We start from the raw sequence: 13,358 nt of genomic DNA, 5'->3' as shown, positions 1-13,358 counted from the left end.
TTATTATAAAAAAACTCAATCTTATCTTAAAAATCAATAATTCGAATTCTGTCCTATTAACTAACTAATTAACGATAAATTCTTTAACTAGAACTATAATCAGTGATAAATTAGTTCTCAGTCTTCTCACAAACCAATAGATAGAGATTACCATAAGTTTTGTTATCTCTAGATAAATAAACACAAATATGATGAAGAAGCTAAGAATTTAGTTAAATAATTTTCTATATAGCCTAAACATATAGTTAGTTAGCTATACATAGAGAAAGATGAGATAGATATGGCTGTCTGAGTGAAAAAGTATCTCCTCATTCCATTGAAGTTGCTATGAAGATTCGACTTAATTAGCTTGTGCAAGCTGATGAGCCCCGTGGAATTGTGAGTTTGGAATGAAATTCGAAAAACAAACACCTTTAGGACGAAAGTGACATCACCAAAAATTGTTGACACATTAATTATTCATTTGAGTAGTCTTATGTATATACCTTTTAATTACTGTGGACACTGTATGTATATACCTTTTTCCCGAAACATGAATTGAACCTCACCATTCTAACTTTTCATTGATCATACTATACCATGCATATTCCCACCAGTTTGGTCCATAGGCAAACTAATAAGTAGAAACTAAGCTGCATGAATCACTTCTAAATTCTAATTAAATAATGATAAAAACTCGCTTACAGTTACTTTTATATGAAATTAACATTTAAGAACTATTAGATCATTTAACAAGTTTCACAAAATTATAATCTAACAATTTTTAATTATTAACTTCACATAGAAATAATTGCGCATAAATTTTAATCTTAAATAATTCTTGTTCCGTTCAGTTCGGGCCGAGGTATGCGTCTCCGAGTGAGGCTATCTGCTACGAGGAAGAGCTATAGGTTGCCTCAGGAGCAAGCTCGAGATTAACCTCGGCGTTTGTAGAACACGGCGGCAGGAGCACTTGTAAAAAGCACTCCGACGCTCAAGTTAGAGAAGGTATTCAAATATGAGGTAAATAAGTAAAAGTGAGAGTATTTCTAACCTGCTTTTCTGAGTCGAGTTTGTCCGCTTATATAGACGGATGATGTGTGACGTTTTTAGTTTGTTTCGAGATTCTCTTCTATTTGTTGATAACAGAAGAGACGTTGGTGACGTCTATCTGAATTTGATTTGGCTTTTCTGTGTTTTTTGGGTGTATCTAAATTATATGGTTGGTTACGGTTTTATCCGAACTTTGTGGTACACGTCAATTCTGATAGTTTTTTAATATTTTTTATTATGATATGATAAGTGCTGTACTAGCAATTTAAATAGGGGACTTCATGTCTTCATGCATTGCATCTCTTTCATTTCACGAAACGGGGCAACTATTCTAAAGTAGTGTTATATATGCATATGATTTCCCCCTTAATCTTATTTGCATTATCATACACTTTTCAAAGCTGACGAAAGGCAAAAGTATATGTTCAGGTGTGGGATGGTGATGGAGCCTAGCTACACAATAATAATGTATATTTTAATATGGCCAAAAACTAACTAAAATTCCGATCATATATGATTAATATCCAAAGCCTCAGACTTTGGAGCTTTGACCGATTGCAAGACATATGACACTGTTAACCACTATCCTTGGTTGGGAATGAGTTACAAAAATACGTAATTATATTTATATGTGCAGATGAATTTAATCTGCAAATGGAAACGTATCTATCCTTTGCCTCTCCGAATACGATAGAGACAGGACGAATGAAAAAAGAGACTTGGATACAATTAATAAGTTGGTATACATCATTATTATTTTATTGTGTCTGGTCGAGCTTCTTGCTTTCTGTTGAGCCATATATGTCTATCTTCTCATCTGATATGTAGGATTGTTTTGGTTTAGAACCCGGCTATTTATTTTTGAACACGTCATGCAAATTTGATAGTTTATGAATTCAATTATGGTAGGTAAATACCAAAATCAATAGTTAAAAATAGGAGGTAAATGCCGAAAGATTTTAGTGCTGACAAAATAGTACCTGATTTTTGTTATTAACGAAATAGTCCTTGAAAGATTTTAAAATTTAACAAAATCACCAAACCGTGAAAAGGATAACATCACGGTGAACGAAAAATGTTGATGTGGCCATCGAAAGAAAGCTCTGATGATGACAGAGAGCTCCAACAACGTTTCCGGCAGCTCCTTCTTCTTCATGTTCGCTACTTCTTTTTCTTCAATATGCCGTTGCGTCCCCTTCCACTATAACAGCTGAAAAAGCAGACCGCCGTAGCACGCTGCTGCACCTCGTCGTGTTCTTCGTGTTCGTCGCTTCTTCTTCTTTAACATGCCACTGCGAACTCTTTCGCGTCCCCTTCCGCTAAACCGCCATAGCATGCCGTTGCTTACCTTTCTGCCATGGCAGTAGCTTGCTGTATTCTCATGTTCACCTCTCTTCTTCTTCAACACGCCGTTGCATCTCTTCCGCGTCCCCTCTACCATGGCAGCACCTCGCCGCTGCGTTCCCTTCCGCCATGGCAAAGAAGAAGAAGTGTCTCCTCCGCCATTGAAGCACCTCGTCGCTGTGTCCCCTTTTGTTATGGCAAAGAAGAAGAAGAAAAAGACCGAAAACGTCGTCGGAGCTCTCTTTCGACAGCCACATCAGCATTTTCTATTCACTATGACGTCATCTTTTTAGGGTTGGGTGATTTTGTGAAATTTTAAAATCTTTTAGACAATCTCCAGTAGGAAACTCATCTCAATCCCTATTTATGGCCCACCTATCATAAAAAGTAACTCCACATTAGCTTTTGCGTCATAAACAGTAAATAGGAACTCAAAGCATCTCTCTTCTCCATTAGGATGAACTAACTTTAGTCCATGTTGTGGTCCCACTTAATTAATTAATTAAAATACTTAAAATTAATGTAATTGATTTTTTTCAATAATATTATTTAAATTTAAAAATAATTTACTATTAAAAGATATTAATATTTTATTGTTTTTTTTTATAATAACTTGCGAAGGAGCAAGTTATTATTGGTTAATTTGAGTCCCTATTTAGAGGAATTTTCTTACCTTGAGACCCGTGCAGGAACTCATTTTTCTCCCTTTCAACGGTGCCTTCCTACTTTTGTTAAAAATAGGACCTCAAATTCTTGTCCATTGGAGTTGCTCTTATGAACTATTTTGTCAATAACAAAAGTCAGATACTATTTAACCAGTATTAAAATCTTTCAGATACCTAATTGATATTTACCTCTTAAAAATAGTTATTAATATAAAATAATATATATAAAATAAACAAAATTTATATTTAAATTTTATTTATAAATCTATAATCCAGAAATAGAAAAAAAATTAATTGATGAGAATTAAATAAGAATCTTAAAAATGAAAATACTCCTTACAATTTTTATTTAAAATTTAATAATATCACACAGACACACAAAAGATTAATATAGTTACTGACAGATGAATTATTTTATGCTCAAACTTTTTTGTTTAATTTATTTTTTTTTTATCTAGCATGTAAATGGACGCCTTATAAGTTATAAGTCAAATTAGTGTTGCAATTGATAATAGTAGTAGTGTGGAAGTAGTGGTGACTGGTGAGTCATGGCCTCTTCCTCTAGGGCTAGGACCGGCTTCATCAACTATAGTAGTTTCCGAATACGATGATGTTGATGAGAAATAGACAAGTTATTAAACAATACGTATTTATAAAATAGACAAGTTATTAGTTATATATGAAAAATCTTGTTACTTGAAACTATTTGTTAAAAAAATTTAAGGTCATCGAAAGATATATATGAATAATTAAATCTTTAATATTTTTGTCTTACAACTTAATTTGATAAGAGAAAATACATAAATAATTATATCTGAAAAAAAAAAAACAACAATTGTTAGGCATCATATTAATTAAAATTAAAGTAAAGGAGGGAGGCTAATGCTTCTTTTAACTGTGCGTACACTGTATGTGCTCTTTCTTCTAATTTCATCCACTTCTGTTGAGTGGAGTAATAGACCTTATGCATTCAAGTGCTACTATTTAGTAGTTCATATAATATAATTATTTTGTGAATGAAGCCATGTATATGCTTGCATGGTTTTCAGAATCTTATTAATTAAGAAACGATAACGATACTCTTAACACAGCGTAATCATGGAATTATATTTTTAACTTTTGCACCGTCCATGTTAATAACTTTATGAAGTGAGATGATATCTGTTTCATAATAATAATAAACACAAGAGAAAACATATTATTTCATCTATCTTTACAAAAACAAGAGAAAACCTATTATTTAGTTTCTTTGTTTTTTTTCCAATATATTAGCGATATGTTGATTGAAAAATTTTTATCATGCAGTAGTATGACTCTTTTACTTATGAATCATACTCTATAGATATATAATGTTTAACTTTTGCTTAATTTAAAAAATATTTATTTTTATACTTTTTAAATTAAATATTAACCTTTAATATTTATTAATAAATTAAACACTATTTTTTAGATACTATAACAATTTTGTTAATAAATAAATATTAAATTATTTTGTTTGAGACATAGGTAGGTTGTAAGCCCAGACATGAAGATTGGGCCGTAGCACCACCGCCCATTAGGTCTGGGCCATCTGGGCCATGTATGTCAAAAGTCAAAATTATGTGCTTTTCAATGTCCAAAAAAAAATCACGTGCTTTTCGCCGTTTTTTATTTTCATTTTCGTGTTTTACTAATACACTCTTTTAATTAAATAAAAATAAAAAATATTTTTTGTTTAATTTTATAAAAAGTCATCTTAAATATTTTTTATTTGATTAGACAAAAATACTCTTTTAAATTAATCAAATTTTAGAATTCAATTAATCCTAATTTTATAGTTTCAAATAATTTAAACAACAAAATAAAAACATAAAAAAAAAACTAAAAATCAATCGTTCTTTATCTTCTCCAATTTTCCTAATCATTCGTCCCCTCCCTCTGAAGCAAAGTAAAACATATCAAAAAAATAAAAAATCAATCGTTCTTCATCTTCTCCAATTTCCCTAATCATTTTTGCCCCCCTTCTGAAGCAAAGTATTAAAAGTCCCAAACCAAAACGGCAAAATCCTAGCCCTAGATTCTTTGCCGCGGCTGTCCCCAGGTTCTCAGCGCTTCCACTTCTTCCTCTTCTCCTTTTTCGGAACCCAGGTAGCTCGGCACGTCGTCCCCATCCTCGCTGGCTTCTCTGTCCGTGGCTTGGACCAGCTCACCTTCGAGTCACCGCTTGCTATCGTCTCTGCTCTCGCCGTCGTCTTGCCAGTTGCCGCCATGTCTCCGTTGAAGGTTAGTGGCCCTACTCTGACAAAAAATGCATGTTTCAAAGAAACGATTGGTAAAATGAATATGATTTATGAATTATATGAGTAATTATTTTAGGTATATTGTATAAATTTCTTGCATGTTTTGAGAGTAAATGAATATGTTTGTTTTGTATTATTTGTTTTATCGATTTAATGTTAATTTTGTTTTAGGATTTGGAGTTTATGATTATAAAATTTAAAATTTTATTTTATTAATATTTTTAAATTTAAATTAAAAACAATAATAAATCTATAATCAAGAAATAGAAAAAAATTAACTGATGAGAATTAAATAACAATTTAAAAAATGAAAATACTCCTTACAATTTTGATTTAAAATTTAATAATATCACACAGACACACACAAAAAATTAATAGTTACTGACAGATGAATTATTTTATGTGACCTTAAAATCATGGCTGAATTCCAAGCCGTAAGCAAAGTTAATCCGTATTCCATACATTAATTATGTATAAAATTGTTAAAGTACATCATTTGAATAGAAACCTTATATAACAGGAGATGCTTCTGCTCAAAGTTTTTATTTTTTTTTAATTTAAAAATTTGGATTTAAAATCTATCTTTATTTTGAGAAGAAAGCAGAATGGAGCACTACTTCTTTTTAAGGCACTAGCTAGTTTGATTACTGTTGATGATGATATCAACATGCATCAAGTTAGTCACCAATAACCATAATATAATTTGCATCATGCATGCACCACCGGATTTCTAATCCTTATTTTAGATTTACACACTACTAAACAATACGTATTTAGAAAATAGACAAGTTATATATGGAAAATCTTGTTACTTGAAACTATTTGTTCAAAAAATTTAAGGTGATCCAAAGAGATATATGAATAATTAAATTTTTAATATTTTTTTTCTAGATTTACATAAAATTTTATATATTTTTATATGTTTTTTTTAGTAACAAAAATTGAATTTATAATTGTATGTAATAAAAATGTTAATATTATATAATAATTTGTTTTGTCTTACAACTTAATTTGATAAGAGAAAATATATAAATAACTATATCTCAAAAAAAAAAAATTAACAACAGTCGTTAGGCATCATTAAAGTAAATTAAGGAAAAGGAGGGAGGCTAATGCTTGTTTTACTTTTTCCACTAAAGGAAGTTAGTATAGAAAGACTATACCATTTAAACTATAATTTATTGACAGTAATCATGGGATTATATTTTTAACTTTTGCACCGTTCTTTTTTTTTTTTTATCAAAGATAGAAGACTCGAACCCGCAATCTCTTAATTGAGTATGGGGAGACTATGCCATTTGAGTTATAACTTTATGAGGTGAGATGAGATTGTTGGAGATGATATGTTGTTGTGCTTACTTTGGTGGTCAAGCTTGCCTCCAATATATTAGCGATATGTCGATTCAAAAATAGTTATCATGCAGTAGTATGACTCTTCTACTTATGAATCATACTCTATAGATATATCATCACATTTTTCATGGACATGTACCAACAAGAAAATCATCCATTTTTTTTGTCATGATAAAATCATCCAATTTATTCTGGTGATTCAGTATACGATAAATTCTATAATGTTTAACTTTTGCTTAATTTAAAAAATATTTATTTTTATACTTTTTAAATTAAATATTAATCTTTAATATTTATTAATAAATTAAACACTATATTTTAGACACTATAACAATTTTGTTAATAAATAAATATTAAATTATTTTGGTTTGAGACATAGGTAGGTTGTAAGCCCAGACATGAAGATTGGGCCGTAGCACCACCGCCCATTAGGTCTGGGCCATGTATGTCAAAAGTCAAAATTATGTGCTTTTCAATGTCCAAAAAAAAATCACGTGCTTTTCGCCGTTTTCGATTTTCATTTTCGTTTTTATATGGAAAAAAAAAAAATTTGCCACATTCTCTGCAGGAATTTGCTCACCTAAACTCCGACACACAACTTTCTATTGTTTTCTTTTCATAAATAAATGAGAAAAGAATAAATAGGTCCTGACCTTTTGTCCCGTGAATATTTTCGTCCATGACCATTGAAAAATACTTTTAAGTTCCTGACATTCACAAAACTTGGACGGATCAGTCCCTCCATCCAAATGCATCCGTCAGGGACTGATCCGTCCAAGTTTTGTGAAGGTCAGGGATTTAAAAGTATTTTTCAATAGTCAGAAACGAAAATATCCGCGGGACAAAAGGTCAAGGACTTATTTATCATTTTCTCTAAATATATTTTCTTCATAGGACAAACAAACCCACCCGTAAAGTAACCAACTAACCATCAAAACAATTAGTCTCTTTCAAAACAATGGAGGGATAAAAATCTGAACAACCATATATATATATATATTTAAATAATGTTCCAATGCGGCATCCACTAATTAAGTATCCATGATCTTCTTAATTAATGTATCTGCTATAGCATTTTTAATCTACTGTGGTAACAAATAAATGCATAATCATAGAAATGAAATATATAGATTGAAATGCAGGAGATGTCACAAGTAACATGTATGCTATGGACTATATAATAATAATAATATGTTACAAGTTAAAAATGATAAGAGAGTATACATCACTAGTCTAATGCAAAATGAAAAAAAGCATAAGAACTAGGAGATGTATGAACTGAATCAATGACCAACACCGGGGCTAGGACCAGATTCCTTAATGTCTCCAAGGTTTTGAGAATTGTTAACGTTGTGACCAATACCGGGGCTAGGTCCAGAGTGCTTGATCTGTGCAACGTTTTGAAGCTTTTTAAGCATGTGGCCTTTACCAGGGCTTGGACCAGAGTTCTTCAATGTTCTTAACACACCATTTACAGGACTATGCAATGGCCTGGATTCTGATACAGAAGCAAGAAGAATAAGGGTGAGGAGGAAGGTCACACACACACACTTGAGTGGTCTTGTGTCCATGTTTGAATCAAGAATAATAATAATAATAAGGTCAAGGCTTATTATTTCTTGTATTGCTCAAGTGGCCTATTTATAGGGAACAAAAACAAAACCCTCTGCTGCTATGAGATTTATTATCAAAGAGTGTGCTTTATTTACTATTCACAAACCATGTAGAAATAGTGAGGTGGCACCAGATCTATACCTTTGCTGAGGAAACACACAAGGCAGGTTCTTCATTTTGAAAATATGGGGTTTCTTGAAAGTGACATGTTGAGCATATAAGTCAAAGAAAGTTGCAATTTCTCATGCAGTCACTGAAATTTCTAATAAGAGAATTCCTTTACTTTGGACCTAGGAAGAATCAAGTAAGTGTTTTTAATTTATTTTTCTCTAAGTCACCACATGGCTTTGAACCTAACCACTATTAATTTGGATGTTAAGATTAACAGATAAGTTTTACAATGTGAGTTTTAATCCATTAACTATATAATGTTGGAGATATTGTTATTAAGTTGGAAAATCTCAGTTAAGAGTCCCACTCTGAGTAGGATTGCTTGAGGAAGTTAAATTCCTAAAAACAACTAAACTCTAAACACATAATTTTGTTTGTTTTAGCATATGGAAATAAATCCCAAATGAGTTGCTAATTTAGAATTAAGTCTATGGTTTAAAAGCCGCCATTGTGAGGTGGAACCAAAAAGACACTGACAACCACAAAAAAGAAAAAGGGCTGTGCCAGAAAATTGTTATATTCATTAGTTTCATGCAAAGAACCAATTGACCATATAGCAGAAATTAATATATAGTGATTAAATCCATGTCCAAGCAATAAATTAAGTCCCATCTTTTGGGAAATTAATGATTATGCATTAACCTATTAAACTAAGAAGGAGTTCACCCAACTCCTGCCAACTTTTTAATGGGCTGGATCTCGAAACTCATCTTAATAAAAATAAGTTAATATATATGGATGTTTCTTCTGATAAATATCAGAATCTAATGTCTCTATTTCTTTAAGAATTTTATAATTTTTTTTAAATTTTATAGATGTTTAATTATTTTTGCTAAAATATAATTGATATTTCTTTTGTTAAGTATTATGATTTTTTTTTCATATTAAATGAATGTTTTTTTTATACAAGCTCGAGAACTTCAGAAGCTGTTTCTGATGCGAACAAAACCATTCAATTGAGTCCTTTGCTGGCTAAGGCCTACCTTCGTAAGGGAACTGCGTTCATTAAGCTGGAAGAGTATCAAACTGCAAAGGTAGCACTCCAAATTGGTGCCTCTTTTGCTCCTGATGATTCCAGATTCACCAAACTCATTCAAGATTGTGATCGCTACATTGCAGAAGAATCGAAAGATAGTACCGATAAGTGCAGAGTCCTGGTGTTGTCAACTAAAGTTGAAATCCGCATGTGGGTTGAAATCCGATATTTCAATTCTTGCTCAGAGAGGTGCCAGAAGAGGAGTGAGTCGCACTGAGAAAGCGAAGAGGGCCTCACGGTGGGGTCTGTGTGTGTGATTATTGGAAGTGGGTAAGTTAATGTAAGAGAGAAGATTGAGGTTTTTATAGGTTTTAATTATGTTTATTTAATCAATTTTAAATTTTTTAAATTTTGAATTTAAAAATTTAAAATTAATTATTAATATAATTATAATTAATTAAGTTGTTCCATTTTTTGCTGATTAAGAGTTGATTCCATTGAATATAAATCTTAACAAAAAAAAAAGGACAAGAAGAAGAAAACTAATTCGAAAAGAATGCAAAGTGTTAAGATTGAAATTTTAGAAAGAGTTAGGAATTTAGTTAGCATAGGTTAGCCAAAAGTAGTTCCTAATATTATTCCAAGCATGAACCAAAATATAGGTGTGAAGTGTGAACCAAAATTCTGTTTTTTACTTTTCTCATCCAAACTAATCATTGTCAAGCAAATCTTTTGGAGATCCAGACGGTGCACCATTTTCTTAATGTAACAGTAGAAATCAGCACCAAACCAAAAAGATCTTCTTGTTGATGTACAAATGTACATTACACCTCCTACTTAATTGGTTTTCTATGAGTCAAATTTCAGAAAAAGAAGAGAGCACTCTAATCAAGAACTGAAAATTCTAGACTTATTTTCTTGTAAGTGAGTTAGGAAAAGCGTAAAGGAAGACAATGACGAAAATGGGTCTCTCTCCTTTCGGCTACTTTCAATTCATAAGCAACATGTGCAGAGTTCATGCTTCACTTTCACTAACTTTCATCATTCATTTCATCACTTAAATTAGTTAACAACAGTGTACGGTAGGTACTTTACAACATTCACTGAATGTATCATCAATCTGGAATGTTTTTAACTAACAAAAATGTAACACATATCTACTCTTTTGACATAAGTGTAGATTCAAATAGATAGAATACTATTATCTCTTCACTGTTGTGGTTTAAATTTATAGAGAAATTTAGAATATATCTGGAGATACTCAATAATGTGTACAGAATTAAACTGTGCAACTAACTTATGCATGAGATTTAAATGATTTTGGAACATTGGCTGATGAAAAATAAGATTTAACAAGACTCAGAAATGCAAAGTGCACTGTTGCCTAACTCTGAGTTATAGGCTTATAGCTAGGCTTAAATTATTTTTAACATTGACTTTCTTTGCTAGTCAATGTCATGATTACTACTTATACAACCATCAATATCAGATTTCACTAGAACCTAATTTTGAACATTAAGAAACACTGCTTGATTCTAAATCAGCTAACATGGTAAATGGCCATCCTTAACTTCCCAAACTTATCCATCTTTTTTTCATGAGACTAAACTGAAGTATCACATCAGCTTTAAGAAAAAATCATGAAAGTGACTCTCCTAGAATTTTTTTTCTTTTAATAGATTTTGGGCACTAGCAGGCTTAGTTGCTTGCATTGCTGAAGTACTTAGTAAAATAAATCCATGCTTTCGCTTTCAACAGTAAAACCATAACTAAAATATTCTGTTGCAAAAGAAAATCAGACTTCAATGGATTACCCCCTTCCTCTTTTGTCTTTCCTTTACTTCTTCAATTTTTAGCACTATTTTTATGATAAAGAACAAAAGTTTGAGTATTAAAGCAGGGACTATGTTAAAATTTAATAGTGGAATACAAAAACTTAGTGTTTAATGATAATTTTCTTAACCTTATTGTGTAAACATCAACTTGGCTAATAATATATGAATTTGTAGATTGTGAATACCTAAAAAAGGAAAATAAATATAAGTGAAATTTTGAAGCTAATGTTAAAGCACCAAGTTCGATATTAGGTGCACTATTCACTTAGAATTTCAGTTCTTTGGTCACCGTATAGATTAAGAAAAGTAGGAAAAAACATATATCAAGAGAGTTGGCGTGGTTTTTGTAACGTGAGGCTGAAGTAAATGTTACCTTTTTGTATTGAAATCAAGTGTTGATGGGAACCATAAGACAATGTTACTCAAAACCCTCTCAAGTGTAGGCCTCACTGTTCAAACCAAAGCTTGAAATGTGGAAATTAACACATCCAAGAGTTTTGAGTCAACACTTTTTTTCAGTTTCAAATTTCAATGCATATCATTTTCATTCTTTATTTTCCATACCCTCCTTCATTTCTCTTATATATATATAGGGTTGTCAACTTGTCATAGTTTCATGCATATATAGTATCAACTTCAAAGTTCAAATTCAATTAAGACCATTAACAAAATAATGTATAGTTATAAGAAAGTGAGGATTTTCTGTTTTAGTGTTCTTATGCTTCTTCTTGTTCTTCATTTCCTTGCGGCGGCTGCGGCTGCGGCTCGGCCACTTGAGGTTAACACAACTGCAAGAACGGTTTGGACCATGATGCACTCAGGGCCAAGCCCTGGTGGAAAGGGTCATAAATCAAGTGTTAATGTTGCAAGTGTGAAGAGTGTTGAAAGTTAGTCCCACATCAAAGAAAACAAGGAAGAATAAAGAGTTTATAAGATGAGAGGCTCATTAATTTATTATTTAAATTAGTCATTTAATTAGTGCCCTGCTGTGCTGGCATAGGACACTAATTCTGGAAATGATGCTGATATGCTACTGAGATGGTAGAATGTTATAGTCTTTAATCTTTATCTTCTAATAAAAATCTCAATCAAGTGTTTACGTGTTAATGGGAATAAAACAATGTGAATATTTGAGTAACACAAATTCAATAATTGGCTGCACGTTTGTCATGTTCAAATTTAATCATTTGATTCTTAAGCAAGTAATAAATTGCATTCTCAGATGTTTGTATGCATTAGGAGTATGATTAAGTGAATTCTTGTCATACTAAGATATATCATTAGGTTGGGTTTTGCATAATTTAAGTTGCATGTGTTTCCTTACCTTAATTGAATATCTTAACTAGCTTCAAAGTTTTGTTTATTAAACAATAAACTTGTGAAGTGGGTACAGAGAATAGACAAAGAATATTTATTTTCTGGCACTTGGATATATAGAGAAAGTAGAATTGCATTAGTGAAACATTTATATTTGCATTTTTATTTTTTGTTTTTATTTTCAGTGTTTTATATTTTTTAAATTTTGTGAAGAAAAAAGTGAAAACAATAAAATCCTGTTTTTTATCTTCACTTCTTCTTTCACAAAATTTTAAAAATAAAAAATACTAAAAATAAAAATAAAAAATAAAAAAGCAATCAAACTCTTAATTTTGGAAACTTATTGTTACCGGGCCAACTATGAGGCCCATGAAACACATGAATGCTATAAATTATGTGCCAAGAAATAGTTGTGCTGATTCTCTAGTTAGAAAAAGTATAAATTTAGAGGAAGATTTTTTATTCTGGGACTTGTCACTGTCAGAGTTAGTTAGCATCCTCAATGAGCATGATAGAGGGATCACTTTACCCAATATGATTTGTATTTAGTTTCTCTCTTTTTTTTTTTTAATTATCGTTTCTTTTTGACGTTTAACCCTGTTTCAATAAAAAAAGAATTATGTGCGAAGAAATAAATCATTTCATTCAGAGGAAACAACTTCTCCTTGTTTATCTGATCAATTATTAATTTGTCCGTCTCACTTTGCTTATCTGCTTTTTTTTTCGATTTCATTTTCAATGACTGATGTTTCTTTTTTGTTTAATCAATATA

The 13,358-nt window shown here is 31.1% G+C and overlaps 1 protein-coding gene across 1 annotated transcript; it reads left to right on the top strand.

Moving 5' to 3' along the window:
* On the top strand, positions 9,193-9,711 carry LOC107616143 (protein SGT1 homolog B-like). The gene is made up of 2 exons (XM_016318139.1): positions 9,193-9,227; positions 9,369-9,711. The coding sequence occupies exons 1-2, from the start codon at positions 9,193-9,195 to the stop codon at positions 9,709-9,711; spliced, it is 378 nt and encodes a 125-aa protein (XP_016173625.1).

The sequence above is a fragment of the Arachis ipaensis genome, chromosome B09 (assembly GCF_000816755.2).
Source record: "Arachis ipaensis cultivar K30076 chromosome B09, Araip1.1, whole genome shotgun sequence".
NCBI classification, from domain to species: domain Eukaryota; kingdom Viridiplantae; phylum Streptophyta; class Magnoliopsida; order Fabales; family Fabaceae; genus Arachis; species Arachis ipaensis.
Note: the sequence above shows the minus strand (reverse complement) of the source record. Positions and strands in the feature narration are given on the sequence as shown.

Excerpts from the sequence above, each read along its gene's own strand:
- LOC107616143 (XM_016318139.1), top strand. The coding sequence starts at position 9,193 with ATGGATGTTTCTTCTGATAAATATCAGAATCTAAT. Across the intron at positions 9,228-9,368 it reads GATAAATATCAGAATCTAAT|CTCGAGAACTTCAGAAGCTG; the intron begins GTCTCTATTTCT and ends TTTTTATACAAG.